This window comes from Pipistrellus hanaki (assembly GCF_964339955.1).
Source record: "Pipistrellus hanaki genome assembly, chromosome: 1".
In the NCBI taxonomy this organism is placed as follows: Eukaryota; Metazoa; Chordata; class Mammalia; order Chiroptera; family Vespertilionidae; genus Pipistrellus; species Pipistrellus hanaki.
Window position 1 is genome coordinate 58,974,421 of NC_140503.1, and position 25,480 is coordinate 58,999,900.

The following is a 25,480-nucleotide window of genomic DNA, read 5'->3' on the forward strand; positions in this document are numbered from 1 at the left end:
TCTTAGCTCACTTAGCTGGGCCAGCGGAGGGGGATCCCACTGGTGTGTCAGTGGGAGGGTGAGCTGTCTGGTCACCGGGCCTTACCATCATCCCCTGGGCTCAGTTAACATGCTGGCTCCGGTTAGATCTCCTCTGAGCTCACTAGAGGGCGCACTTCTCCCAGATCTTTTCCTGGGTTACTCTGGATTCTCCAGCTGGAGAGAATCCCGGCGGCAAGCAAAGAAAATGTTCAATGGCTGCCTGCAGCCCAGCGAATTCTCCCGAGGGCGCGTGTCCCACAAGAGTCTGGAGGAGCCATGGAAATGAACGGAGAAACGTTAAAAAAAAAAAAAGGAAAATTTATTTACAGCTCATCTTGGGAGACTTGGGTGCAAGGCGCATGCCTGAGGCCACCCACTGCAAAAAGGAGGAGCAGCCCAAAGGGCTGCTGGGGTGAAGTTCTGCGCCCGGGGACCGAGGCAGAGTAGGTGTCCGAGGCTGGAGTCCCCTTCACAGGTTAGTACTGATCGATGCATCCGAGGCCCCGAACTGCTTGTAGAATGGGTTGTTGAGGCTGAGAGCCGAGCCCCCACTCGCCTGGTTACCGCAGTTCTTGACGCTTCGGTCCAAGAAGGTGCGAAGCGCGCTGGGCCTGGCGCAGTGGAGGCCCACCACCGCCCCTCCTAGGAAGAGGCAGAGGACGCCTGCGGCGGCGCCCGCATAAGGAAAGAGGCTGTCAGGCTCCGGGACAGAACCCGCCTGCCCCCTTCCTCTACGGAGCCACCCCTCCCATTTCTTCACACACACACACACACACACACACACACACACACTCACACACACGAGGCCCTCTAATACTGATTGCATGACACAGGGTTCGAGTGCTAACTGGGCAATGCGCCACACCCTTCTGCAGGATGGGTACAACAGTGCCTGCCTCTCTGAACTATCTATCGAGAGGGGCAAAACAGCAATGCAGGCGAACTCACTCTGCAAACTGGAAAGCGCGCAACCGGTATCTACCCCGTCCCTGTCCCCCGCCGCCCGGGCCGCCGCTTGTCCTCACCGGTGGCCAGTGTCAACCAGAAGGCGGCGCCGTAGTGGCTGGCGATGGCGGAGGCGCCCAGGCGCAGCTGGCAGAGCGGCGCGCCGGCGGTGGAGGCGAAGGCCAGGACGGCGAAGAGCGCGAAGGCGCCGGTGGCCAGCAGCGCCAGGCCCCCGTACAGCGGCGTGGGCATGGACAGCAGCGCGTTGGAGAGCAGCCAGAGGCAGAACGCCACCCTGCGGGGACACCGCGTGCTGCGAGCCGCTCCTCCCGGCCCTCTGCAGCCTCCGGGTCCCTACCCCAGCCCGAAACCCCGGGTGGCGTGGCGGAAGTGCAGGGGGAATCCCCAAGGGTGTACTTGGATCCCAGCCTTTGAGGAGGCTCTGTGCGGTCCTGACCTTCTGACCCGAGGGGCGATCATACTCATCTGAGCGCATTGGACACATCCCCCCCACACACACACACACTCACACACGCGCGCGCGCACACATGCACACACACGCACGCTCTCTCACACACATGCACATGCGCGCACACACTCACCCTCGCGCACACACATGCACATACGCACGTGCGCACACACACGTACGTGCGCACACACGCGCGCGCGCACTCATACACTCACAGACGCACACACGCGCGCGCACACTCGCACACACGCGCGAGTGCACTCACCACAGCGTGGCGGAAGCGTAGCGGCCCGCCAGGCGGTACTGGCGGTAGAGGCCGCAGGGGCTGCTCGGGGTGAACTTCTCCGCCAAGTAGAGGACCGGGTCGGGCAGCCCCCTCTCCAGCGCCTCCTCGTACTCCTCCGCGTAGTCCTCGCCCAGGCGCCAGCTGAACTGCTCATTGTAGTCGATAGTCTCGTTCAGCTGCTGCACTGGGGTCCCTGCGGAGGGCGGCGGGGTCATGGGGACCCGGAAACTAAGTGGATTCGGATAGTAAAGCGGGGGCAGGAGAGAAACGGGTTTGGCCGTGGTTGGGGAACACGCAAATGCAAGAGGACCACGAGTTCTATGACCCCGTGAGACCTGAGAGGTTCTGCAGATGCCCCCACACACACTCCCGCCACCCCCAACCCCTCCATGGGGTCTGTTCTCCCTAGAAGTTCGCATCGCCAGCCCGCTCACCTGTGAGTGTGATATTGATCCCCTCCAGGCCCACATGCAGGCCCACAAGGGCTCGGACGCGGGCTGCGCTGAAGGCCTTGTAGGATGTGTTGGCGTTCGCTCTGCCCACTGCCCACTCCGCACTGAAGTGCACCGCTGTGAGGAGAGGGCGGGAGGGGGCGGTTAGGGGGAGGATTGGGGAGATGGAACTGGGAGAGTGGTGATGGAAGGAGGGATACTGTGAAGACAGATGGGGGTGGAGGTCCAATATGGTTTACATGGTGAGAACCGGAGAGTGGGCACTACAAAGAGCTGGAATGGACAGAGGAGGGGGGAAGCCCAGTTCTCCATTTTCCCAGGTGCCCTCTGCCGGCCTCCTTCCGCGCCCCAGGTCCTCTACCCATGGGTCGCATCACGCACTCACCCACGATTTCTGCGCCGATGAACAGACTGAGGAGAACTCTCACCAGCCAGAACCAGCGCTGCGGGAACAGGCACGGGTCAGGCCTGGGTACTGTTCAACCAGAGTCCCCACGCCACCTGGGTGTTTAGTGCTCCTGCAACTGCCCCCTCTTGCCGCAAGTCCTTTCCCAGTCACATTCCTGGTGTTTTGAGGCTGAAGTTAGGCTTGCTTTTCTTTCTTTCTTTCTTTCTTTCTTTCTTTTTTTTTTTGAATATATTTTTATTGGTTTTGTACAGAGAAGAAGGGAGAGAGCTAGAGAGCTAGAAACATCGATGAGAGAGAGTCATCGATCAGCTGCCTCTTGCACACCCCCTACTGGGGATATGCCTGCAACCAAGGTACATGCCCTTGACCGGAATCGAACCTGGGACCCTTCAGTCCCCAAGCCATTGAGCCAAACTGGTCTCGGCAGGCTTGCTTTTCTTTCAAGTCCCTCTGAGCCACTGGCATTTCTGATGTTTTCTGACCTTGCGCTTGCATCTCCCCGAACCCATTTTCCAGTCCACCTTGCAATCTGCTCTCTGTCCCTGCCTGGTGCTCTCCCGCAACCTATATCCCCTCTTCCCATCCCCCACCCCACCCCCAGCTACCTGGCTCCTGGGCCTGGTTCCACCTTCTGCTCAGGTCACTGCCCTGGAAAGGCTCAGTGAGTCCAGAAGTGCCAAGCAGGGAGGGGTCACCTCCCCCAAGAGAAGGAGGCCCTGGGCTTGGTGGCCAAGGTGAAGAGGTATGAACACAACCTCTCAGGTATTCCTTGGTTTCCTAGGAAACCAGTGCAGGACAAGACCCAGGGAGGCTAGGTCCTCTGAGACTTGAAAAACAAATTGGGTTCTTGGAGAGAGGTGGGAGCCTGTGTGGAAGTGTCCGAATCCTTAGGATAGGGGCATCCATATACCCAGCACACAAGGAAACACAGCAGTCTGAGCGGCTAGATTCTGTCCTTCTGGTGGAGAGGTGAATGGGAGTGGCAGGAATGGAGCTGCAGTAGGGGGAGAGGCAAGGAGGTTAGAAAGCACATAAACTGAAAGGGCCCCTGGTGGGTACCTTCTCTCTCTCTCTCTCTCTCTCTCTCTCTCTCTCTCTAATTGAATTTTTTACAGAGAGGAAGGGGGAGGGATAAAAAGTTAGAAACATTAGCCGAAACCGGTTTGGCTCAGCGGTAGAGCGTCGGTCTGCGGACTGAAAGGTCCCAGGTTCGATTCCGGTCAAGGGCATGTACATTGGTTGCGGGCACATCCCCGGTAGGGAGTGTGCAAGAGGCAGCTGGTCGATGATTCTCTCTCATTGACGTTTCTAGCTCTCTATCACTCTCCCTTCCACTCTGTAAAAAATCAATAAAATATATTTAAAAAAAAAAAAAAAAAAAAGTTAGAAACATTAATCTGCTGCCTCCTGCACACTCCCTACCGGGGATGTGCCCACAACCAAAGTACATGCCCTTGACCAGAATCGAACCTGGGACCCTTGAGTCCACAGACGGAAGCTCTATCCACTGAGCCAAACCGGTTAGGGTGGGTATCTACTCTTTACAGCAGCCTCCTGAATCACCCACGGGGCCAGTCTCTAGGATGTCTAGAATGGGACCTCTCCCCGTCCTTGGAAACGGGTGCTTGCTGCACTAGACTTCTGGGTCTGCCCCATCTGTGCTTGTCTGATATTCCATGGAGGTCCTTCCTGCAGTCTTCATCCGTCCTGGGTCCTCCAGAAACAAGCTGTCCATGACGCCCCCAGACCCCAGCTTTTAGCACCCCCTTACCGAATGGCCACGAATCCCGGGCAAGATGAGCAAGAAGCTGGCAGCCAAGGTCAAGAACACCAGAATGACGATGAGCAGCGGGACGCTGAAGCCAGCGGCACGCCGGGACTGGGGGTAGAACGGCAGCTCGCCATCCCAGAGGGTCATGTTGTAGCAAGGAACCGGCGGGCGCTGTTGTCAGGCGGGCAAGCCGGGAGCGGAGCCTGCTTGAGCTGGGGCGTCGGAGCCTGAGTTCCACTTCTCTGTACCCCGCCCCTCGCGTGCTAAGGCAAGACCCAAGGAGTTGGTCGAGTCTGCGCCCCTGGGCTGGGAAGCGCTGCCCTCAATGCTCGGGGTTGACCCGGGAGGAATCGGGTAGGCGGGAAAACGGAATTGTTTCTCACAGCCACCTTCGCGGCTCTGCGGGTTTGCTCTGCGTTTGGAAGTCGCTCGGGACCCTGACTCCTTTTATAGCTGCTCGTGGGCCGCGTACCAAGCAGCGTTGGGGCTAGGAAGTGGGATCTGTCCAGGAAAAGATCATGCAAATGAGGGGAGGCGGTCGCTATGCAAATGAGAGGAGACCTGCCCCCTCAGCCTAGGGTGAGCCCAGAGTCTAGATGGTCACACCTGTAACCGGTCTAGCCAGAGTGGACACCCGCGCGACGTGCCTCGGTGGACCCAGAGCGCTGGGTGAGAGCGCGGCGGGAGGCTGAGCTGGTGAGTGGGTGTGGGCATGGGGTGGTGGAGGCAAGATGCTGAGCAAAAAACACACAGAGTCCAAGAGGAGGAAAACCTTCTGATCCCGACAGGGGCTCTCAACCAGAGGTTGGACCGGGGCTTGGGGCTAGATCTTCCCATCCCTCCAGTCCATGCACAGACATTCATTTCGGAGTCTGAGGTGCTGCATGTCCTGGCCTCCAGCTGACTAGCCCCTTTCCCTTCCCTGCTTGCCTGCTTTCTAGGAGAAGCAGTACTCCAGCGGGGGAGGTGAGGGCTGCCACGTCCGCCGTCCACCCAAAAGAGCAGCGTGCCCATGCGGGTTTTGGTAATGCTTCTAAAAGCTTCGCTCCAGAAGTGCAAACAGCTGGTGCCTCCTCCTTCTGTGCCGGCTGTAGGCTGTGGGGACGCCCGCTTTCTGTCCCTCACATACCCACCTCCCGTTCCCCAGGCTGCACGCTCAGCATGCTCCACGCAGGACCAGAGACACTGATGCTGCTGGGAGCCCTGCTGACTGGATCCCTGGATCCGGCGGGTAAGCATCAAGTGCCCTCCTCCCGAGATGTCACTCGGTACGCCTGGGGTTGAGGGAAGGGAGAAATGAAGTCAAGCGGTTCCCTGAGGCTGGAAGATCGTGCTCAGCAGGCTGGGAAGCTTCCCAGCACAGCCTCCACGCGGCGCAGGCGCAGGCGCAGGCACAGCCACTTGGGTCGGCTTGGGGACGCTGGGCGAGCCAGGCTGAGGTCGTCGGGTACTCGGGTACCCGGGCATCGCAGGGAGGCTGGCACCGAGGGGACCCCTCTCTGACCCACAGGCGGCCAGGACGCGCTCTCACTGCCCTGGGAAGTGCAGCGCTATGACGGCTGGTTCAACAACCTGAGGCACCACCGGCGGGGCGCGGCAGGTGCGTCCGGGCGCGGAGAGCGAGAGAACCCGCACCCCCCGCCTCCGGGCTGCCGGCTCGGGGGACTCCTGTGCATCCCCGGGGCCGGGAGACTAGGGAGGGGGGTCTTGTCACCGGTGAGGGGAGAAGAGGGCAAACGTTCGGGGCTGGGCTGGTTGGGGGACTGAGTGCTCAGACACAGCCTGTTTCCTGCAGGCGGCCCCTTGCGACGCCTCGTACCAGCCAACTACGCGGACGGAGTGTACCAGGCCCGGGGGGAGCCGCAGCTGCCCAACCCGCGCCGACTCAGCGCCGCCGTCGCGCGGGGCACAGCCGGGCTGGCGTCCCGCTGCAACCGCACCGTGCTGGGGGTCTTCTTCGGTGAGGGCAGCGTGGGAAAACACGAGGGCTGACCCGCGGAAGCCCCTCTGCAAGCCCACAGCCACACACCCCGACCCCCACTAGGCAGCGCGAAACTTTTTTCATCTCAGAGGGATCTGGGCTTTCCATCCAGGGATCTTTGCTCCCATAAATTTTCTTATTTTATTTTATTAAATTATTATCTGTGTACATATCTTACCATTGCCCCCCCCCCATTCCATAGATGCCCTCCCTTCCCAGAGTTGTGTGTCCATTGGTTGTACTTATATACATGTATACAAGTCCTTCAGTTGATCTCTTATCTCCCCATAAATTTTCTTTTACCCCTTAACTCCAAACTCAGGAGTGCCACCGGACCTCCGTTTTGTTCTCAGGAGCTGAGTCCCCTGCCATGCTCTCCTCTCAATATGATCATGCTCTCCCTACCCCCACCACGACGGAGGGGAGGGGGAAGGACCTATTAGATGTGGACTGGCTGGGGAGGGGGCTTATATTAATTATATTGATTATCACAACAACTTGGCAGATCAGAAAAAAAGCCACGGAGCTGCTGGTGGAACTTGCACTCAAACATCTGCCTTTTGGCTCTTGAGAAACTTGGCCTCAGGAAGTGGCGGTTCTCACCAGTTTGCACCCATCGCACGCAGGCTACCACGTGCTCTCGGACCTGGTGAGCACAGAGCGGCCTGGCTGCCCCGCCGAGTTCCTCAACATCCGGGTCCCGCCCGGAGACCCGGTGTTCGACCCCCACCGGCGCGGGGACGTGGTGCTGCCCTTCCAGAGGAGCCGCTGGGACCCCAAGACCGGACAGAGCCCCAGCAACCCCAGGGACCTGGTGAGGCCGAGCAGAGGGCGGGCGGGAGCTGCATCCCAGGCAGGTGGGGGGAGCCCCCCTCACCCCCGGACACCGCCTGGCCCTGGCCCTGCCCCCAGCACCCCTTTCCCGCCTCAACTGCCCCCTTGCTGACCCGCCAGACCAACGAGGTGACGGGCTGGCTGGACGGCAGCGCCATCTATGGCTCCTCGCACTCCTGGAGCGACGCGCTGCGCAGCTTCTCCGGGGGGCAGCTGGCGGCGGGGCCCGACCCCGCCTTCCCGCGGGGCGCGCAGGAGCCGCTGCTCATGTGGAGCGCGCCCGACCCCGCCACGGGCCAGCGCGGGCCGCGGGGGCTGCTCGGTGAGGAGCGGGGCGCCGGGGCGGGAGGGGGGGCGGGCTGGGGGCGCGGGGCGCTCCCCTGGGTCACACCGCCGCCCTCTCCCCCTGCTCCCCTGGGTCACACCGCCGCCCTCTCCCCCTGCTCCCCTGGGTCACACCGCCGCCCTCTCCCCCTGCTCCCTGGGTCACACCGCCGCCCTCTCCCCCTGCTCCCCTGGGTCACACCGCCGCCCTCTCCCCCTGCTCCCCTGGGTCACACCGCCGACCTCTCCCCCCTGCTCCCCTGGGTCACACCGCCGCCCTCTCCCTCCCGGTCCCCGGCGGAGGCAGCCTTCGGGGCAGAGCGAGGGAACCGCGAGCCCTTCCTGCAGGCGCTGGGCCTGCTCTGGTTCCGCTTCCACAACCTGTGCGCCCAGAGGCTGGCCCTCCGACACCCGCACTGGGGCGACGAGGAGCTGTTCCAGCACGCGCGCAAGAGGGTCATCGCCACCTACCAGGTCAGTGCATGGCCCTCCTGCACCCTCCTGTCCTGCTCCACGGAGACTGCTCCCCTCAGAGCCCTCCATCCTTGGACATCGGCCACCCAGAAACACCTTTACTGGGACAGCTGGTGACCAGAACCGGGTGACCTGCCTTCCCTGGCTCGCAGAACCCCCTGCTCATGTGGAGAGCCAAAGTCTAGGAATGAATGAGAGGCAATGTGCCAGTTACACAAGAGATGTAGCTGTATCCCCCTCTCTCACCCCTAAATCCTTGTTCCTTGTGGGGAGGCCTCAGCTCCTCTCCCATTGGAGCTGCCTTTCCCATGACTGCCCCTGCCTGGCCGTCCTCTCCCACTTAAGCCTTCCCTGGGCTCAGACCCCTCCTGGCCTGGCAGCTGGAGCCTTCGCCCCACCTTTCCTCTTTCCTGACCCTCAGAACATTGCTCTGTATGAGTGGCTGCCCAGCTTCCTGCAGAAAACACCCCCAGAATACACAGGTGAGGGCATGGGGGCACCTGTGTGGAGGGGAAGCTGTGGTTGGGATCCAAGGGTGGAAAGAAGACAGGGGGATGCCTGATATGGGAGGATGGAGGGCTAAGGAGTTTATTTCTCCCATTCTTCCTCCCGTGGGGCAGGGTACTGCCCTTTCCTGGACCCCAGCATCTCTCCAGAGTTCCTGGTGGCCTCTGAACAGTTCCTCTCCACCATGGTGCCCCCTGGCGTCTACATGAGGTGAGGGAGAGGCTGGCGATGGGAAAGGAGGCATGGCACTGGCAGAGGTGGTAATTAGTGGACATGGGGTCCTGGAGCTCTTTATACACCTTTACAATGATATTCAGGACGCAGACATTGGGGTCCTACAACAGGACCCTGGGATAGGAGATTCAGCCTTAACAGGGAAATCTCCCCAGCTCCCTGTAATGACTGAACTTCAGTTGCTGAGAGCAGGATTTGTCCATCAGCTGGATAACCCTTTTTCCTCCTTCCCTTCCCACCCTGTGTGGACAAAGAGCAACCTTTATCTTCAAGCCACACACATAGCCAGAACTTTAAGGAAGTTCAGGGACCACCCCTCAGACCTGGCCAACCCCCCTCTGAAACCCTCACCTAACTCAACCCCATCTTAGCGTCTTCCCTGAATCCCCTTATCATGTTCTTGATTCCCTATTTCAGAAACGCCAGCTGTCATTTCCAGGAGATCACCAACAAGGGTTTTGGCGTCTCCCCAGCTCTCAGAGTCTGCAACAGCTATTGGACTCGGGAGGTCAGCCTGGGGTCAGGGTCAAGGGAAATTGGCTCAAGGTCAACCTCATTACATAGGCTGGGGAAAGCAACCATTCCAATTCTCGAGTGTTGCTGCTCCAGGGTGGTGGGAGATGAAGGGTGGAGTGATCAGAAAATCTTCTGGGGACAACAGCTCAAGAGAGTCTGGGATTGGCCAAGGGACCTTTGTCCTGTGGCCCAAGGTTAGAGGGACCGGGCTCTGGGAAGGGACCTGAAAGCCTACCTTGACTGAGAGTCTTGTTTATTTCCAGAACCCCAACCTGAACAGTGCCCAGGCAGTGAATCAACTGCTGCTGGGAATGGCCTCCCAGATTTCAGAGCTGGAGGACAGGATAGTGGTTGAAGATCTTAGGGGTGAGCTCTGGAACCAGAAAGGAAAGGGGCCCAGGGATTCTTTTGAGTTAATCAACAGGTAGACCTATGGTACTTACAGTGCAGGGACAGTGCAAACAGCCACTTACAGTTTAGTGTTGTTTTCATTCGAAATTGCCTATGTCTGAGTATGTGGGGGAAGGGCGGCACCACAATCTCTCCAATGCTTAGGTCTCTAAAGGTTTTCATTCAGTCCTGTCTTGATGTTGAGGAGGTAAAGGCTAGGGAATTTTCTGTTGGGTAACTAAGCAGTCTTGAGTCTTAGGGGAAGAGACTTAGCAGAAAAAGTCTCTTGTAACATGGTGACATGGACTCCAAACCAAGGCGAAGATGATATGGATACAGTCACGTGTAGACAAGTGCTGGGCAGGGGTGGAGTTGGAGGGAAGGTGGTGCCAACAGCCTAATTGGAGGCTATTGGGCAAAGAAGGGTTGATGTGACTGAGTCTATTGTCTAGTCCTCTCCCCTCCTTAGATTATTGGCCTGGCTCTGGCAAGTTCTCCCGCACAGACTACGTGGCCATCAGCATCCAACGTGGCAGGGATATGGGGCTGCCCAGCTATAGTCAAGCTCGGCTAGCCTTGGGTTTAGAGAACCCGAAGAACTGGAGTGACCTCAACCCCAATGTGGACGCCCAGGTAAGAAACAGTAATGATAATAATAGCAACTAAAGCTTTCCTGTGGCCCTACTGTTCCCGGTCCTTTACACATGGAATTCGTTTAATGTACATTGGGAATGTGGTAGGGCACATAGCCTGTTTCCCCGAAAATAAGACAGTGTCTTATATTAATTTTTGCTCCCACAGATGCGCTAGGTCTTATTTTCAGGGGATGTCTTATTTTTTCATGAAGAAGAATACGGTACACATTTATTGTTAAATGAAAATAAAGGAAATTTATTACCTGTATACGGTACAGTAGTACGGTAGTTGTCAACACAAACCAGACAAACTGTGAATCCTATAGTATCAAGAATTTACTCATTTATTCAATGACAATCATATCATCATCTTCTGGAACATCATCATAACAATCCAATTCCTGAATTTCCTGGTGAATTTCTTGTGACTCCATTTCTTTCAGAATCAGTGGACCAAATCTCTCATGTTTAGCGTAGGGGGGGCCTTATTTTCGGGGGGGATGCCTTATATTTCACTCAGAAGGAAACCTGTAAGTAGGTCTTATTTTCAGAGGATGTCTTATTTTTGGGGAAATACGGTACTACTAATTATCCCCATTTTATCAATGACATAGTTGTGAAATCACTCAGAGATGCAGGATTTAAATTCAGCCACCTGATTCCAGAGTATGTTCCTCATCGCTACATTGTACCATTCCTGCAGGGTGGCCCCTGGGCGGGTGTCATTGTCCTATTCCTGCGGGGTTCCTCCCCAAGAGTTGAGTGACTCTGAAGCTGCTGGTCATTGGGGCCAGGCAGTCTTGGTAGCGATGGTCACAAGATATATCCTTAGGCATTTGACAGTGGTCTCACCATGGGCAGGGATACACTGGTCCTCCCACAAGATCTGCCACCAGCTGAGGAGGCTGCCTAGAAAGAGGCCTGAACAGCAAGCCAAGTAGCTGATGGGGTTCTATGTTTGAGGGATGGGGCAAGAGTGGCTGCCCTCCCCAACACTTGGACACACATGTGCACACACATACCTCACCTCCTGTGGTTCCCCAGGTGTTGGAGGCCACAGCTGCCCTGTATAACCATGACCTGTCCCTGCTGGAGCTACTCCCTGGGGGACTCCTGGAGAGCCAGGGGGACCCTGGACCCCTTTTCAGAGCCATAGTCCTCGACCAGTTTGTGCGTCTGCGGGATGGTGACCGTTACTGGTTTGAGAACACCAGGAATGGGTAAGCCCTGCCTGGCTCCCACTTGGGCTTGGGCTCAGACCCTCTGCCTGTAAACAGTCCCCATGGGCCCTTGATTCCAAGCTGGCCCCAGCTTCTCCTCAGACTCTCTGGGTCTCTTTCCTCACCCGGGTACCTGGTGCTGAGTTTGCTAGAGGCCTACAACCCATTCCCATATCCAAAATATTGACTTTCTCCAACTTAGGCTGTTCTCCAAGGAAGAAATTGCAGAAATCAGAAACACCACTCTGCGGGACGTGCTGGTGGCTGTCACTAAGGTGGACCCCAGTGCCCTGCAGCCCAATGTCTTTATCTGGCAGGAAGGTAGGTGGCCTGGGAGAACACAAGAGATGGCTGCCAGAGAAAGGACTAAGATTTGGGGTGGGGGGGTCACTTGGTGCTGTCCAGGGAGCCAGGCACCAGGCTGCCCCCTCTGTGTTAGTCTAGGAAGCCTGCATTAGGCCATCTCCCCCACTGGAGACTGGACTAGTTTGCAGGCTGTAAGCTGTGGTGAGTGCTGCGAGATGGGATGTGGAAGGGGACTCTTGGAGGGGAACATGTTCCAGTGAGGCGAGCCTGGGAGAGAGGAGGGTACCTGTTTTTTGTTTTTTGTTTTTTCAGGAGAGAGGATGCTTGGCCAAGGAGTAGGACCCTCAGGCTTTGAGATTCTTTTGTGCCCTCTCCCTCAGGTGCACCGTGTCCTCAGCCCAGGCAGCTCACAACTGATGGTTTGCCCCCCTGTGTGCCCATGGTCGAGTTTGACTACTTCAAGGGCAGTGGTCCTGGTTTTGGTATCACCATCGTGGCTCTTTGCTGTCTTCCTCTAGGTGGGCCCTTGACCCCCTCACCCCTCTCTTCTCCTGCCTCCCCCTTCCCATGGTCTGTCCCTGCCCCTCATTACCTGCTGGCTTGCAGGACTAGTTACTAGTTACTTGGTATAGTCGAAGCCAGGCAGAGTGGGCTTTGGGAAGGAGGGGCAGCAGCCAAGCCTCAGCAAAGCTTCAGGTGAGGGGCTCCCCTTCCCACTGGCTCCTTCTGATCCCCTTCAGTGAGTCTGCTTATCTCTGGGCTGGTGGCCCATTTCCGGAGCCGAGAACTCAAAAGGTTGCAAAAGAAAGGCAAAGAGAGTATGAAGAAGGAGGCAACTAAAGATGGAGTAGCAGGTGAGATGGGACTGAGGAGGAGGGAGCAGGTGGGGGCAAGGAGGGGGGGGGAAGAGGAGGGAGAACCAGGTTACAAATATGAGGAGAAAGCCAGATTTTGGGATGCCTGTTCTGACCAGTAGAGTGGTACTGGGCTGAGGGAAGGGGTCTGGGACCTCTGCTGAACTGCTCTACCCAATCTTCTCCTCCACAGCAATGGAGTGGCCAGGCCCTAGGGAGGGGAGCTACCCCGTCACCATTCAGCTGCTCCCAGACAGGTGTCTTCAGGTCCTGGACAGGCGGCTCTCTGTGCTGCGCACCATCCAGCTGCGGCCCCTGCAGCAGGTCAACCTCATTCTGTCCAGCAACCGCGGACGGCGTGCCCTGCTGCTCAAGATCCCCAAGGAGTATGACCTGGTGCGGCCCATCCCACCTCCCCTCTCACAGCGAGTCCTCTCGCGTCACCCTCCTCCTAGCTACAGAGCTCATCATGAAGGCTGACGGTGGGAGAGGCACTCCTTTCAGAGGTCCCCTGACCCTCCTTCTGACCTTCTTGAGCCACTCACCTACCCACAACCTAAGGTTCTCTGAGGGGAGGCTAAACCAGAAGCTCAAGCTCTGAGCATCGGCTCAACTGTCCTCCCACCCAGGTGCTGCTGTTCAACTCCGAGGAGGAGCGAGGGACCTTCGTGCAGCAACTGCAAGACTCCTGTGCGCACTGGGCTCTGGGCCTCCACCTGGCTGAGATGGGCGAGAAGGAGCTGTTCAGGAAGGCTGTGACCAAGCAGCAGCGGGGCCGCATCCTGGAAGTCTTCTTCAGACACCTTTTTGCCCAGGTACCATGGCTGTGCCTTTTGAAGATAGGACCGACCCATGGGTTGGAGGGAACCTTGGCCTGATAGGACTCTATATGGGTGAACTAAGCTTCTGCTCGGTGGGCTGGAGACATCCTAGTGTTGCCACTCACTAACTGTGTGACCTTAGGCAAATCACATGACCTTTGCTGTGTATCTTAGTTTTCTCATCTATAAAACAGCCTATTAAAATAGGATTCATCCCTTGTGGGTTGCTGTAAGAATTCAGTGAGACAATCTACATCAGTGGTTCTCAATCTCATCAGTGTAGCCCCTAGACCAACAACAGTAGCTTGAACTTAGAATTTGTTAAAAATGTAAATCTTTAGCAGCCCTCACCCGTTGGGGCCCATAAACCCGCCAAGGGATTCTGATACACTCTAACATTTGAAAAACACTGTTTTATGTACAAAGGCTTGGTACAGAAGATCTTCTGATAGCTTTGATGAGAAGACAGGAATTTAACTCAAGCTTAGATCATGAGCCTATGGTAAAATTGGTTTTGTTATACCTTGTTTTGCTTAAAATCACAGAACCTATTGATGACTGTAAGTGAGGACTTAACTGTACATTGTAGACATTTAACAAATGGTTGCTGCATATAAATGACTTTTTAAATCTTTAAATAATGTGCAGAGACCAAGACAGGCACATGGCAGCTTGTCTGAATTGGTAAGAGAACATATCTCTAGCCTTTTCCTGCCAGTCCATCCATGTCAACTACATCTTCTGTCCCCAGTATAAGCTTTCTCACTTAGCACCATTCCTACTGTATAAAGTTCCTGGATCTTGGGTCCAGGGAGAAAATGCTAGAGATTGAAGCTACTCCCTCTACAGAGGAGTAGGGGTCCAAGTCAGGAGTATATCTGAGGACTAGGAGTAGCCACCAGGGCTTCCCTTTCTTTGTTGGACTTCAGAGAGATGTGAAGGGTCACTGATTTGCATTCAGCCAGGCCTCACTTCCTTCTCTCCTTCCCGCTCCTGCTGCCTGGGTACAGGTGCTGGACATCGACCAGGCTGATGCAAGGGCTCTGCCCCTGGACTTGCCACAGAAAGTACGAGAGGCCCTGACATGTGAGCTGAGTAGGGCTGAGTTTGCCGAGTCCCTGGGCCTCAAGCCCCAGGACATGTTTGTGGAGTCCATGTTCTCTCTGGCCGACAAAGATGGCAATGGCTACCTGTCCTTCCGGGAGTTCCTGGACATCCTGGTGGTCTTCATGAAAGGTAGGGGGATGGTGGGCCAACCCAGGAGCCAGGGTTATTTCAGCAGAGAGATGACCTGGATCCCCCTTTCTCTTCCCAGGCTCCCCAGAGGACAAGTCCCGTTTGATGTTCACCATGTATGACCTGGATGCAAATGGCTTTCTCTCCAAGGAGGAATTCTTCACCATGATGCGGTATGTGCTGGGCCCCTCTAGCCCTGAGACTTCTTGATGTTTTCAACAGGAAAACAAGTCAGATCAGAGGAGTGTAGGCAAGGAGGCAGCCTCAGTGTGTCCTAGACTCTCAGAGCAGTCAGCTTCAAAAGTTTGACCCTTCTGTCCCCAGTATAAGCTTTCTCACTTGGCATTCCTCAACTTTGTTCCAGGAGGGTCACTATCTGCACTTTCACATCAGCCAGAAAATTCTCCCTCCCTAGTTAGAAAAAAACAACAACATAACCACAACCAACCCTAATATGACCACTAACAAAAGTCCACTAACCCCTTCTGGATGCTTTTGGATCTTTGTGAAGTCTGCAGCATGCCTAACACTGCTCTATACAGTGAAATCACAGGTGGATGGAACATGAGCAACTTTAGTCACTCTTCCAATATTAATCACCCTGATTAGCAGCAGGAGGAAAACAGACAGTTCCTCTATTTTCTGACCCTCCTCTCTTACTACTCCTTAAGCCATTTCAGGTTGTAGTGTCTTGATAAAGATCAGTTTTGAGACTTCTTATTCCTGAAGACCATGCTCCAGTAACACAGTCCCCTTCAGCCCCATAAGGATGGGGTTTCATGTCTTCCTTGTTTCCTGCTGAAAGCACCTCCTCTATGCTATGATTGGCACGTAACAGGCATTCAATACAGGGTTAACTGAATAAGATGGAATAAACGACCAAATGAATGAGTAGAATGCATACAATAGCTCAGGACCTTTTAAATGTCCTCCCCTTTAAGCCTTCCCATTGACTTCTGTATTCCCCTTGCCTGCCACATCCTTCTCACAGTCCAGATACCACCACTGGACATGGGCTTCTATTGTAGAAGGGATGAGTCAAGTTAGCTGACTGCAGTATGTACCTCGCTGGGTGTGCCATTGCAGGCCCAGGCCAGAGAACATGCAAGGCATGAGCTTCCACCTTCTCATCCTATACTCAGTGTGTGGGCCTTCCTCAGTCTCGTTGGGATGATGTGTTTTTTAGTGTGATGGCAGTGCTTACTGTGCCGTGTGGGAAAAGCTCTTTATCTTCTGGGCTCATAGTTTCATCCCAAAGCACAGCTTAAGAAAACAGTGTGGCCGAAACCAGTTTGGCTCAGTGGATAGAGCGTCGGACTGCGGACTGAAAGGTCCTGGGTTCGATTCCAGTCAAGGGCATGTACCTTGGTTGCGGGCATATCCCCAGTAGGGGGTGTGCAAGAGGCAGTTGATCGATGTTTCTGACTCTCTATCCTTCTCTCTTCCTCTCTGTATAAAATCAATAAAATATATTTTTTTAAAAAAAAAAAGAAAGAAAAGAAAGAAAACAGTGTGGCTACTGCTGCTGCCACTCTGGGTGCTGTCAGATTGGGTGTGAAAACACTCCTGCCTGTACCTTCAGGTTTTGGCAGGAGGAAGCAGCAGCCATTGCAGCTATATCTCCTTCCCCCTGTCTCTCCCCCTCCCACCACCCCCGTTTTCTATGCTCCTATTGGACAGTGAAAGAGGGAGCGCAGTGATGGTGTGGGAGACATACTACGAGAGAGACCCTGTCAGAGACAGAGGCCCTGTCACGGCACCATGGCATACCTGGACATGTCCCTACACTAGGAGGACATTCGTCCCAGCTGTAGATGTCTCCCTGTTTGAAGGTTGCTATCTTTCATTGGTCAAGGTCATTTCCAGTTTTGTTCTGCCCTTTGAGCTCGTGGTCACCCCACCTAGCTTAGTGTCGGGGACAGGCTGGATGACTGTCTCCTCAGTGTTATTTCCAGGGTCACGGGCAACAACATTAGATCATCCATGGCCCGCCCCACTCTGCACCTGCCTGGGCCTGGCCTCACCAGGCGACAGGCTGCTCTCTCTGGTCCTCTCCCAGGTCCTTCATCGAGATCTCCAATAACTGCCTGTCCAAGGCCCAGCTGGCGGAGGTGGTGGAGTCCATGTTCCGGGAGTCGGGCTTCCAGGACAAGGAGGAGCTGACCTGGGAGGACTTCCACTTCATGCTGCGGGACCACGACAGTGAGCTCCGCCGCACGCAGCTCTGCGTCAGAGGGGAAGGTGTGTGAGTGTGTAAGGAATGGTCAGAGTCAAGGAAGGGTGTGTCCTCAAAAGGAGACTTCCCGGAGTACAGAGCCCAGATCTCATTTTTTTTCCTTAGTCCTTGGTGCTTAGCGCTGAGTCAGGCATGTGTAATCAAGGGTGTAATGCAGCCCTGCACAAAAATGCCTGCTGAGGATTCAAGAGTGAGCCGAAATCCAGCCTACAAACCAGGCCTTGGCCTGGATTGTATCTGGCCAGAGAAAAAGGCACGACTTCCTTTACACAAAGGATCTGCAGGCCCAGGCATCTACCTGGCGAGGGTTCCTTTTCCCAATTGCACAGCATTGCCACATTGTCTAGCGGTGGCTGCCCTGTGTGCAGTGTGGTGAGTGAGGGGAACAAAGCTGGAGCAGGAGATGAGGACATGGCCAAGGCCCTTCCCAGAGGGCAGTGGTGGTATGGGAGGGACAGTCTTCCACCCTACTCCACCCCACCTCATGGGGAAGCCTCTGTTCTTCTCTCCAGGTGTTGGAGACATCTTTAAAAAAAAGATCAGCAGTCGAGTTTCATTCATCACTCGAACTCCTGGAGAATGGTGAGAAGGAATAGGGCATTGGGAAGTCCCTTTGGCCAGGTGCCCTGCAAAGAAATAAAGGAAGTAGGGCTGGCTGAGTCAGTCAGACATTGACCTATGAAAGTTACCCTCAGTCCACGGCTAGTCCCAGCCCAAATTCCGCTGCCTCCCACACCCCGTGCTGCTCAGGAGCCTGGCTCTCTCCTGCCACACCAGATGTCCAGATCATATTTATTCATTCTGCCTTGTCTCCTGTCTCCTACTCTCTGACCAGTTTTATGGGCAGGTTGTGTGGGCAGGATGGGTCATAAGAATCACCCCTACCCTTCCCCACCCCAGCCCCAAGCTCTGACCTGGCAGTTCTCCTCTGGCTGCAAAGACAAGGGGAGAACTAGACCCACTTTCCATTTCTCAGCTCCGGCTCCCAGGGAGGGGAGCTCCCTGCCTCAGAAGCCCCGGAGCTGGGAGGCCCCGGGCTGAAGAGGAGGTTTGGCAAAAAGTGAGTGTTTCCTAGACCCTTGGGCCCAGGAGACATGGGGAGAGACCTCAGGGTCTTTGGATTCTGCCCACACCACCTTGACACACAAGACACCATCCTGTGTCTTATTCCATGAGTACCTAACTTGATTGGAGGGCTACAGAGTCCAGTGATCAATATCTTAATCTTCAGGCTAGCATCTGGCACTCAGACGCGACACCAAGGCTCCTGGCTCCTGCCTGCTTTGGGCAGAGCGGTGAAGCCTGTGCAGGGAGCAGGAAGAGGGAAGGACAGAGCAGGCAGGAGGAAGAGGAAGTAGAGTAGTAGGGAGACAAAAGAGGAGGCGGATAAAACAAATAAAGATGAGAGGCAAAGGTTTGGCAAAATAAAGCCTATTTTGTAGCCCATCCTGTCCCCCAGGGAGTCACCCAGTCTCCTTCATGGGGTGATATATATTTTTTTAAATTTAAATACATTTTTTATTGATTCCAAAGAACAAGGGAGAGGAAGAGAGAGAGACAGAAACATCAATGATGAGAGAGAATCATTGATCGGCAGCCTCCTGTACGACCCCCACTGGGGCCTAGCTATCCAGGCCTGTGCTCTGACCAGGGAATGGGAATGTGACCTCCTGGTTCAGAGGTCGATGCTCAACCACGGAATCACACTGGCAGGGCTGACATTTAGTGCAAGTCAGGTGCCTTGACCTTACAGCTACTTGCCTTTCCGGCTGCAGGGCCGCGGTGACCTCTTCGCCGCTGTACACGGAGGCACTGCAGGAGAAGAGGCAGCGGGGCCTGCTGGCCCAGCAGCTGCAGCAGTACAAGCGCTTCGTGCAGAACTACCGGCGCCACATCGTGTGCATCGCGGTCTTCTCGGCCATCTGCGTGGGCCTGTTTGCGGAGCGCGCCTACTGTACGGGCTCTGGTTTGGGGCGGCGGGCGGGCAACGGGGAGCCCTCCGGATGCTCTTCCTGCACCTCAGCGTCCCGCTCTGTCCCCAGACTATGCCTTCGACTCGCCACCCTCGGGCATTGCCCAGACCACCTTTGTGGGCATCATCCTGTCGCGGGGCACGGCCGCCAGCATCTCCTTCATGTTCTCCTACATCCTGCTCACCATGTGCCGCAACCTCATCACCTTCCTGCGGGAGACCTTCCTCAACCGCTACGTGCCCTTCGACGCCGCCGTGGACTTCCACCGCTGGATCGCCATGGCTGCTGTTGTCCTGGCCGGTACGTGGCTCCCTGGTAACCTCATTGCTGCAGCCCCCCTGGGACCAGCTGTGGGGGAAATAGTCCGGTGACTGGAACTGCTTTTCCTTCCATCTCTCCCCCGGTTCCTCCTCTTTGCCTTGGAGTTGGCCCAGAGTGGCATCTCTAATGGTCTGTCTCTTTCAGTTCTGCACAGCGCTGGCCACGCGGTCAATGTCTACATCTTCTCAGTCAGTCCACTCAGCCTGCTGGCCTGCATCTTCCCCAGTGTCTTCGTGAATGATGGGTCAGTTCCGGGGAGGGTCCCCTGGGGACACCTGGGCGCACCCAAGGGTATAATAGAAAAGAAATAGATGGTCCCAAACACTCCACTGAGTGAGGGTGAAGTGCCAGCCTCCTGGGGGAAGCTGAGAGGGGAATTCCTCAGCCTCAGGAAGGAAGCTGGCCATGATTGGCCAGGAAAGGAGATTGGGAGATGAAGTTGGAGACTCTTTCCCACACGTACCTGACACGCATCTCAGCCTATTGCCATTCACTGGGCAAACATTCATGGAGCCACACATTGGATGTGGCCATCCAGGAGCCAAAGAGTAGGAGATGCTAAGGCACATGCAATCACTCAGCAGATACTTACAGGACATTGACTATGTGCCTGGCACTGTTTGGGCATAGGGATAGGGCACTGAGCAAAACATACACCCCTGCCCACACTGGATTTACAGAACATGAACCAAGCCCTGAAGGAAGCAAAGGTCAGGCGCAGTAGGAGAGTTCAGGACAACACTGGAGGAGGCATTGCTGAGAGGACAGAGGGTGGAACGGCGGGAGCTTGGGTGGCACATTCCCTGGAAGGATGGTGGGCCCTCTGGGTGGAGCCCAGTCATCTCAGCCATCAGTGCCGGCAGGAAGAGAATCATGTTGTGACAGTGGCGGAGCCCCTCCTGCACCAGCCAGAGGTCCCATGTGCCTTTGCCCCACAGGTCCCAGTTTCCCCAGAAGTTCTACTGGTGGTTCTTCCAGACAGTCCCAGGTAAGGAGCGGGGTTGTGTGAGGGAACTGGGGGTACGGTCTGAGGACTTCCGCTTTTGTCATCGTTTTCCCATGAATACACTCGTGTGTGTATAATAATCAGCGATTCCCTTTCCAGCCTCCCGGACAAGCCCCAGCTGCAGCCCCCTGGGGCAGGCTGTCCTGGGAACTAGGGAGGGATGAGGGAGGTAAGGGAAGGAGGGCAGAATGAGGGGGTGCTCTTTGCATTCTCAGAACAGGCTGGAGTGCTGAGACGCTACTCTGTCCCTGCCTCCCATACCTCCAGGGATGACAGGAGTGCTTCTGCTCCTCGTCCTGGCCATCATGTATGTCTTCGCCTCCCACCACTTCCGGCGCCGCAGCTTCCGGGGCTTCTGGCTGACCCACCACCTCTACATCCTGCTCTACATCCTGGTGAGGGACTTTTCTGGGCAGGGCCCGGCCATGGGGTAGGAATGAACACTCACAAGGGGAGAGGGAGCAGGCTGCATTGGACACCAGATCTCAAACTGAGACCTTGAGATCTGAGACCCCTGAGACCCGAAGCCAATTCCATCCCCATTACCCAGCCTAGGCCCAAGCCCAAGCAGAACGTATCTGGGCAAGGGGAGGGCAAGAAGGGGGCCTGGCTGGGCTTCAGCTACACTAACTGGCTGTGTCTCCAGATCATCATCCATGGCAGCTTCGGCCTGATCCAGCTGCCCCGTTTCCACATCTACTTTCTGGTCCCCGCACTCATCTACGGCGGGGACAAGCTGGTGAGCCTGAGCCGGAAGAAGGTGGAGATCAGCGTGGTGAAGGCCGAGCTGCTGCCTTCAGGTACCAGGCCTGGCCTGACCCTGGGTGCGGAGCACAGGAAGTCGACTTAGGATGTGTGGGACGACTGCTTCCCAGACCTCCTACCCCACCCTGAGATAGCCTTCTGGGACCCCTGCAGCGTTCCTGATGCAAATGCAGTCCCAGGAGGACTTGTAGACAGTGAGAAGTGACTATGAAAAGAGATAGCTGAAAGTGCAGGCTAAGGCATTTAAGGAAAAGAAAGACCCCCCCACACGTGTGGCCTGGGTGCAGGACAGGAAGCCATATATCCCTTTCACACCCAATTTTGCAGAACAATCCCCTTTCAGAGATAGGCCAATGGGCCCGATTGTGAGACTCTGTGGTTGAGAGCCAGTGCTGGCTAAAGTGGGCATTCACATCCCCGTAGAGGATGATGAAGATGATTTTAAGTGTCAAGGAACCATCCGACCTTTAGGACTCACATAGTAAGAAAATTAACCTCATTTCTACTTTATTTTAATCAAGATTACTTAGGGACAAAGTCGCAACATGGTGTTAGTATGGCTTTTGTACTCTCCAATAATTGCGAATCTCCTTTTCAGCAAAGAGAAAACAGGACTTAGGCTCAGCTGTGGTCAGGCCACAAAGGGTGTCCAGAAAAAAATTTGGTAAAACACGGTGCCTTTTATTTAGAGGACATGATATAGATTTTCCATCTACCTTAGTGACTTAAACCTAGTTGTCAAGGTAAATCAAATTGAAAAAAAGTAAGTCAATTCAAAGAAAAATGTAAGTGATAGTGCAGGAGGTATGCAGACACGGCTATAACAGTGGAGGTCTGGTAAGTACTGAGTTGGCCCCTGGGGAACCTGAGGTCCCCTGACCCCGTAGGCTTGTATTCAGGACAGTGGTTTGGGACCTGAGCCCTATGAGGGAAGAGAGAGCTGAGAGGAGAGGGGCTGCAACAGGGGAGCAGAGAAGCTCTCATGTTACCTAGGAAACAGAGGAGGTGTCCTCTGACTCCCAGCCCCAGGAGCCCAACTTGCTCAGACCATGTGACTGTCCCCTGTGCCTCAGGCATGTGGAGAGGACAGGCATGTTGAGAGGACAGCAAGCCTTCTGACCCCTGCCCTTCTCCACCTGTGACCCCAGGAGTGACCCACCTGCAGTTCCAGCGGCCCCAGGGCTTTGAGTACAAGTCGGGACAGTGGGTGCGGATCGCCTGCCTGGCTCTGGGGACCACCGAGTACCACCCCTTCACACTGACTTCCGCACCCCATGAGGACACGCTCAGCCTGCACATCCGGGCGGCAGGGCCCTGGACCACTCGCCTCAGGGAGATCTACTCACCCCCGACCGACGGCTCTGAGAGATACCCGAAGGTGCCCGTGACGGGGAACCACTTTGGGGGCTCTGGCATTGGCAGATGTGTCTCTGTCCTGCCCCTCCCTGAGCCTGGAAGCACCAGCTACCTCAAGGCCAAGCTGGGAGGGGGCTGTTTGCCTCAGAATAAGCTAGAATGTACCTGTATCTTTCTTCTCCTTATACTCCCGCCACCCCCTCTCCTTCCCCCTATATCTAGCCTCAGAGCTGGGGCATGTGTAGGCTCATCCCTCCCCGCTTCTGTTGGCAGCTGTACCTCGATGGACCATTTGGAGAGGGCCACCAGGAGTGGCATAAGTTTGAGGTGTCAGTGCTGGTGGGAGGAGGCATTGGGGTCACCCCCTTTGCCTCCATCCTCAAAGACCTGGTCTTCAAGTCATCCTTGGGCAGTCAAATGCTCTGTAAAAAGGTGAGTGTCTCTCTCTCTCATTCTTCAAAGAAATCCGAATAGATGGACTGTGTTCCCACATCACGACAGAGTAGCATTAGGAAAAGCCCCTGGCTCATGGCACTAGGTCTGCCGGGGCCATTTATACCCAGTTTCCTATGTGCCAAAGGTTTTGAGGGCGTGTAGAAAGTGTAGCCAGAAGGGCTTTGCTGGGATCTTGTGGGTCCTGACAGAGGGACAGTGTCTGCGGGTCATCTGGGGCTTCCCAGCCTCTCAGGTGAAGGCACCTGGGGTGGAGGAACCTTGAGTTGAGTCCTCAGCTCCAGCCACGTGTCCCCAGATCTACTTCATCTGGGTGACGCGGACCCAGCGGCAGTTCGAGTGGCTGGCTGACATCATCCGGGAGGTGGAGGAGAACGACCACCAGGACCTGGTGTCCGTGCACATCTACATCACCCAGCTGGCGGAGAAGTTCGACCTCAGGACCACCATGCTGGTGCGCCGGGGCCGGCCAGGCAGGGTGGGTGGGTCACCCTCTGGGCTAGGAGCTGCCCTGGCGCTGCCTGGCTCTGACCTTCTTCCTCCATTCATTCTGCCGCCAGTACATCTGCGAGCGGCACTTCCAGAAGGTGCTGAACCGGAGTCTGTTCACGGGCCTGCGCTCCATCACTCACTTTGGTCGCCCCCCCTTTGAGCCCTTCTTCAACTCCTTGCAGGAGGTTCACCCAAAGGTTAGTCCCAACCTCATCCATCTCGGGACTTTGGTCTTCCCCACGAGGACATCCTGACCTATAGGCACCCTGTGGCTCTATCTTGAGTGGGGAAACCTCCCCCCACCCCCCAACTTGGCCCCAAGATAAGGAAGGGGCCAAGTTAAACTCCCCACCCCCTTCCCATCTTCAGCTCAAGTCTCCTCCTTGTGGTCTGGGGTTGATGCCCCAGCCATTCCAGCCAGGCTTCAGAAGCAGCTTTCTCCCGAAAGTGAGCCTCTCAAGCCTGCAGGCCCCTTCTTTCTGAAACCACTCTTCCCACATGCACTTGACAGGTACGGAAGATCGGAGTATTCAGCTGCGGCCCTCCAGGAATGACCAAGAATGTAGAGAAGGCCTGTCAGCTCATCAACAGGCGGGACCAGGCTCACTTCATGCACCACTATGAGAACTTCTGAGCCCACCCTGCCTGGTGCCTGCTTCTTCTCTGAGGACTAGCCCACCTGACAGTCTCTTTGTCAGAATTCACTTGTGGCCTCAGTTGGAGAGCCGCTCCCTCATTACTCCACACCCACACCTCCCATGCTGTGAGAAGGGAGAGGAGCTCTGGCCTGTGTGGCTTAGTTGGTGGAGCATCATCCTGTGCATGAAAAGGTCACCAGTTGGATCCCAGTCAAAGCACATGCCCGGGTTGCCAGCTCCATCCCTAGTAGGGGGTGTGCAAGAGGCAGCCAATGGATGTTTCTCTTTCTCCGTCTCTCCCTTCCTTTCTCTCTAAAATCAATAAAAACTTTTAAAAGATCTCATCTGCACCCCTATGTTCATAGCAGCACAATTTACAATAGCTAAAATTTGGAAACAGCCTAAGTGCCCATCAGCAGATGAGTGGTACATCTATACAATGGAATATATGCTCCTATAAAAAAGAAAGAACTCTTACCATTTGCAAAAGCATGAATGGAACTGGAGAGCATCATGCTAAGTGAAATAAGCCAGTCAGAGAAAGATAAATATCACATGATCTCACACATATGTGGAATATAATGATCAACATAATCTGATGAACAAGAATAGATCCAGAGACAAATGGGCGGGAGGGGTAGAGAGCAACCAAAGGACTTGTATTCATGCATATTAGCATAACCAATGGACACAGACACTGGGACAGTGGGGGCTTGCCCGAGGTGGGAACGGCTTAGGTAGGGGTGAGGGGGGCGGGGCGGGTCAATTGGGGATAAAGAAAACATATGTAAAACTTTAGACAATAAAAAAAAAATTCATCTGCCAAAACCGGTTTGGCTCAGTGGACAGAGCGTCGGCCTGCGGACTGAAAGGTCCCAGGTTCGATTCTGGTCAAGAGCATGTACATTGGTTGCAGGCACGTCCCCGGTGGGAGTGTGCAGGAGGCGGCTGGTTGATGTTTCTCTCTCATCGATGTTTCTAGCTCTCTATCCCTCTCTCTTCCTCTCTATAAAGAATCAATAAAATATATTTTTTAAAAATTCATCTGTAGAATCAAAATACGCCTAGATTCAAACTTGGCTGCTCTCTACTATTTGCTATCTTTGTGACCTTTGTTTTCTAAAAAAAAGGGAAGTAAAGGAGACCCCTACAGCTCAAGTCACTGCAGGTTGTGGCAAACCAAGTGGGGGGAGGACAGCCCCTGCGTTATGACAGCTGTGGAGGTGAAGAGATGCAATAGCATTTGCCTTTAAGAGGTTCCCATGTCTGGTTATCTTCCACAGAATCAACGTGGAAGGTATTTTGGTATTTTCTTGGCCTAGGCATTTGAGGGAGGATGGAATGGGGATGTGAGAACAGGGCTGAGTGAGAACCTCCTCAGAGCCCAGTTCAGCTGTGATGCTTAGACCCTGGTCAGCCCAAGTGCCTCAATTCAGTCTCTGAGGCCTTTCCCTCCTCACGCTCCACCCCTTTATGTTCCAAGAGGGTCAGGAGTCCCGAGGAACAACCTGGGAACAAAGATGACTCACCAACCCTGATGTTCCCGGTGTCAGCC

General features: G+C 55.3%; 2 protein-coding genes across 8 annotated transcripts; one reads left to right on the top strand and one right to left on the bottom strand.

The window, feature by feature from the left end:
* Positions 1-320: 320 nt before the first annotated feature.
* DUOXA2 (dual oxidase maturation factor 2) lies at positions 321-4,637 on the bottom strand. 2 transcript variants are annotated; one of them, XM_084903825.1, is made up of 6 exons: positions 4,354-4,637; positions 2,559-2,616; positions 2,156-2,290; positions 1,701-1,914; positions 1,047-1,261; positions 321-663 (listed from the first exon to the last, which is right to left on the bottom strand). In XM_084903825.1, the coding sequence occupies exons 1-6, from the start codon at positions 4,498-4,500 to the stop codon at positions 491-493; spliced, it is 942 nt and encodes a 313-aa protein (XP_084759951.1). In that variant the 5' UTR covers positions 4,501-4,637; the 3' UTR covers positions 321-490. The 2 variants fall into 2 exon arrangements, with proteins under 2 accessions (XP_084759951.1, XP_084759950.1); XM_084903824.1 differs by having other exon boundaries at positions 321-684.
* A 20-nt stretch (positions 4,638-4,657) lies between these two features.
* Positions 4,658-24,269, top strand: DUOX2 (dual oxidase 2). 6 transcript variants are annotated; one of them, XM_084902830.1, is made up of 35 exons: positions 4,658-5,049; positions 5,142-5,230; positions 5,501-5,584; positions 5,864-5,953; positions 6,149-6,313; positions 6,961-7,148; positions 7,289-7,490; positions 7,800-7,966; positions 8,388-8,448; positions 8,587-8,683; positions 9,125-9,215; positions 9,487-9,589; positions 10,083-10,246; positions 11,293-11,468; positions 11,671-11,789; positions 12,155-12,292; positions 12,515-12,628; positions 12,822-13,024; positions 13,258-13,443; positions 14,460-14,685; positions 14,765-14,858; positions 16,745-16,926; positions 17,434-17,503; positions 17,898-17,981; positions 18,697-18,875; positions 18,964-19,194; positions 19,360-19,459; positions 20,154-20,203; positions 20,489-20,616; positions 20,868-21,021; positions 22,135-22,364; positions 22,616-22,774; positions 23,094-23,249; positions 23,356-23,484; positions 23,799-24,269. In XM_084902830.1, the coding sequence occupies exons 3-35, from the start codon at positions 5,515-5,517 to the stop codon at positions 23,919-23,921; spliced, it is 4,629 nt and encodes a 1,542-aa protein (XP_084758956.1). In that variant the 5' UTR covers positions 4,658-5,049; positions 5,142-5,230; positions 5,501-5,514; the 3' UTR covers positions 23,922-24,269. The 6 variants fall into 6 exon arrangements, with proteins under 6 accessions (XP_084758956.1, XP_084758955.1, XP_084758959.1 ...); XM_084902829.1 differs by lacking the exon at positions 5,142-5,230 and adding an exon at positions 5,295-5,377; XM_084902833.1 differs by having other exon boundaries at positions 4,658-5,022.
* Positions 24,270-25,480: the final 1,211 nt, after the last annotated feature.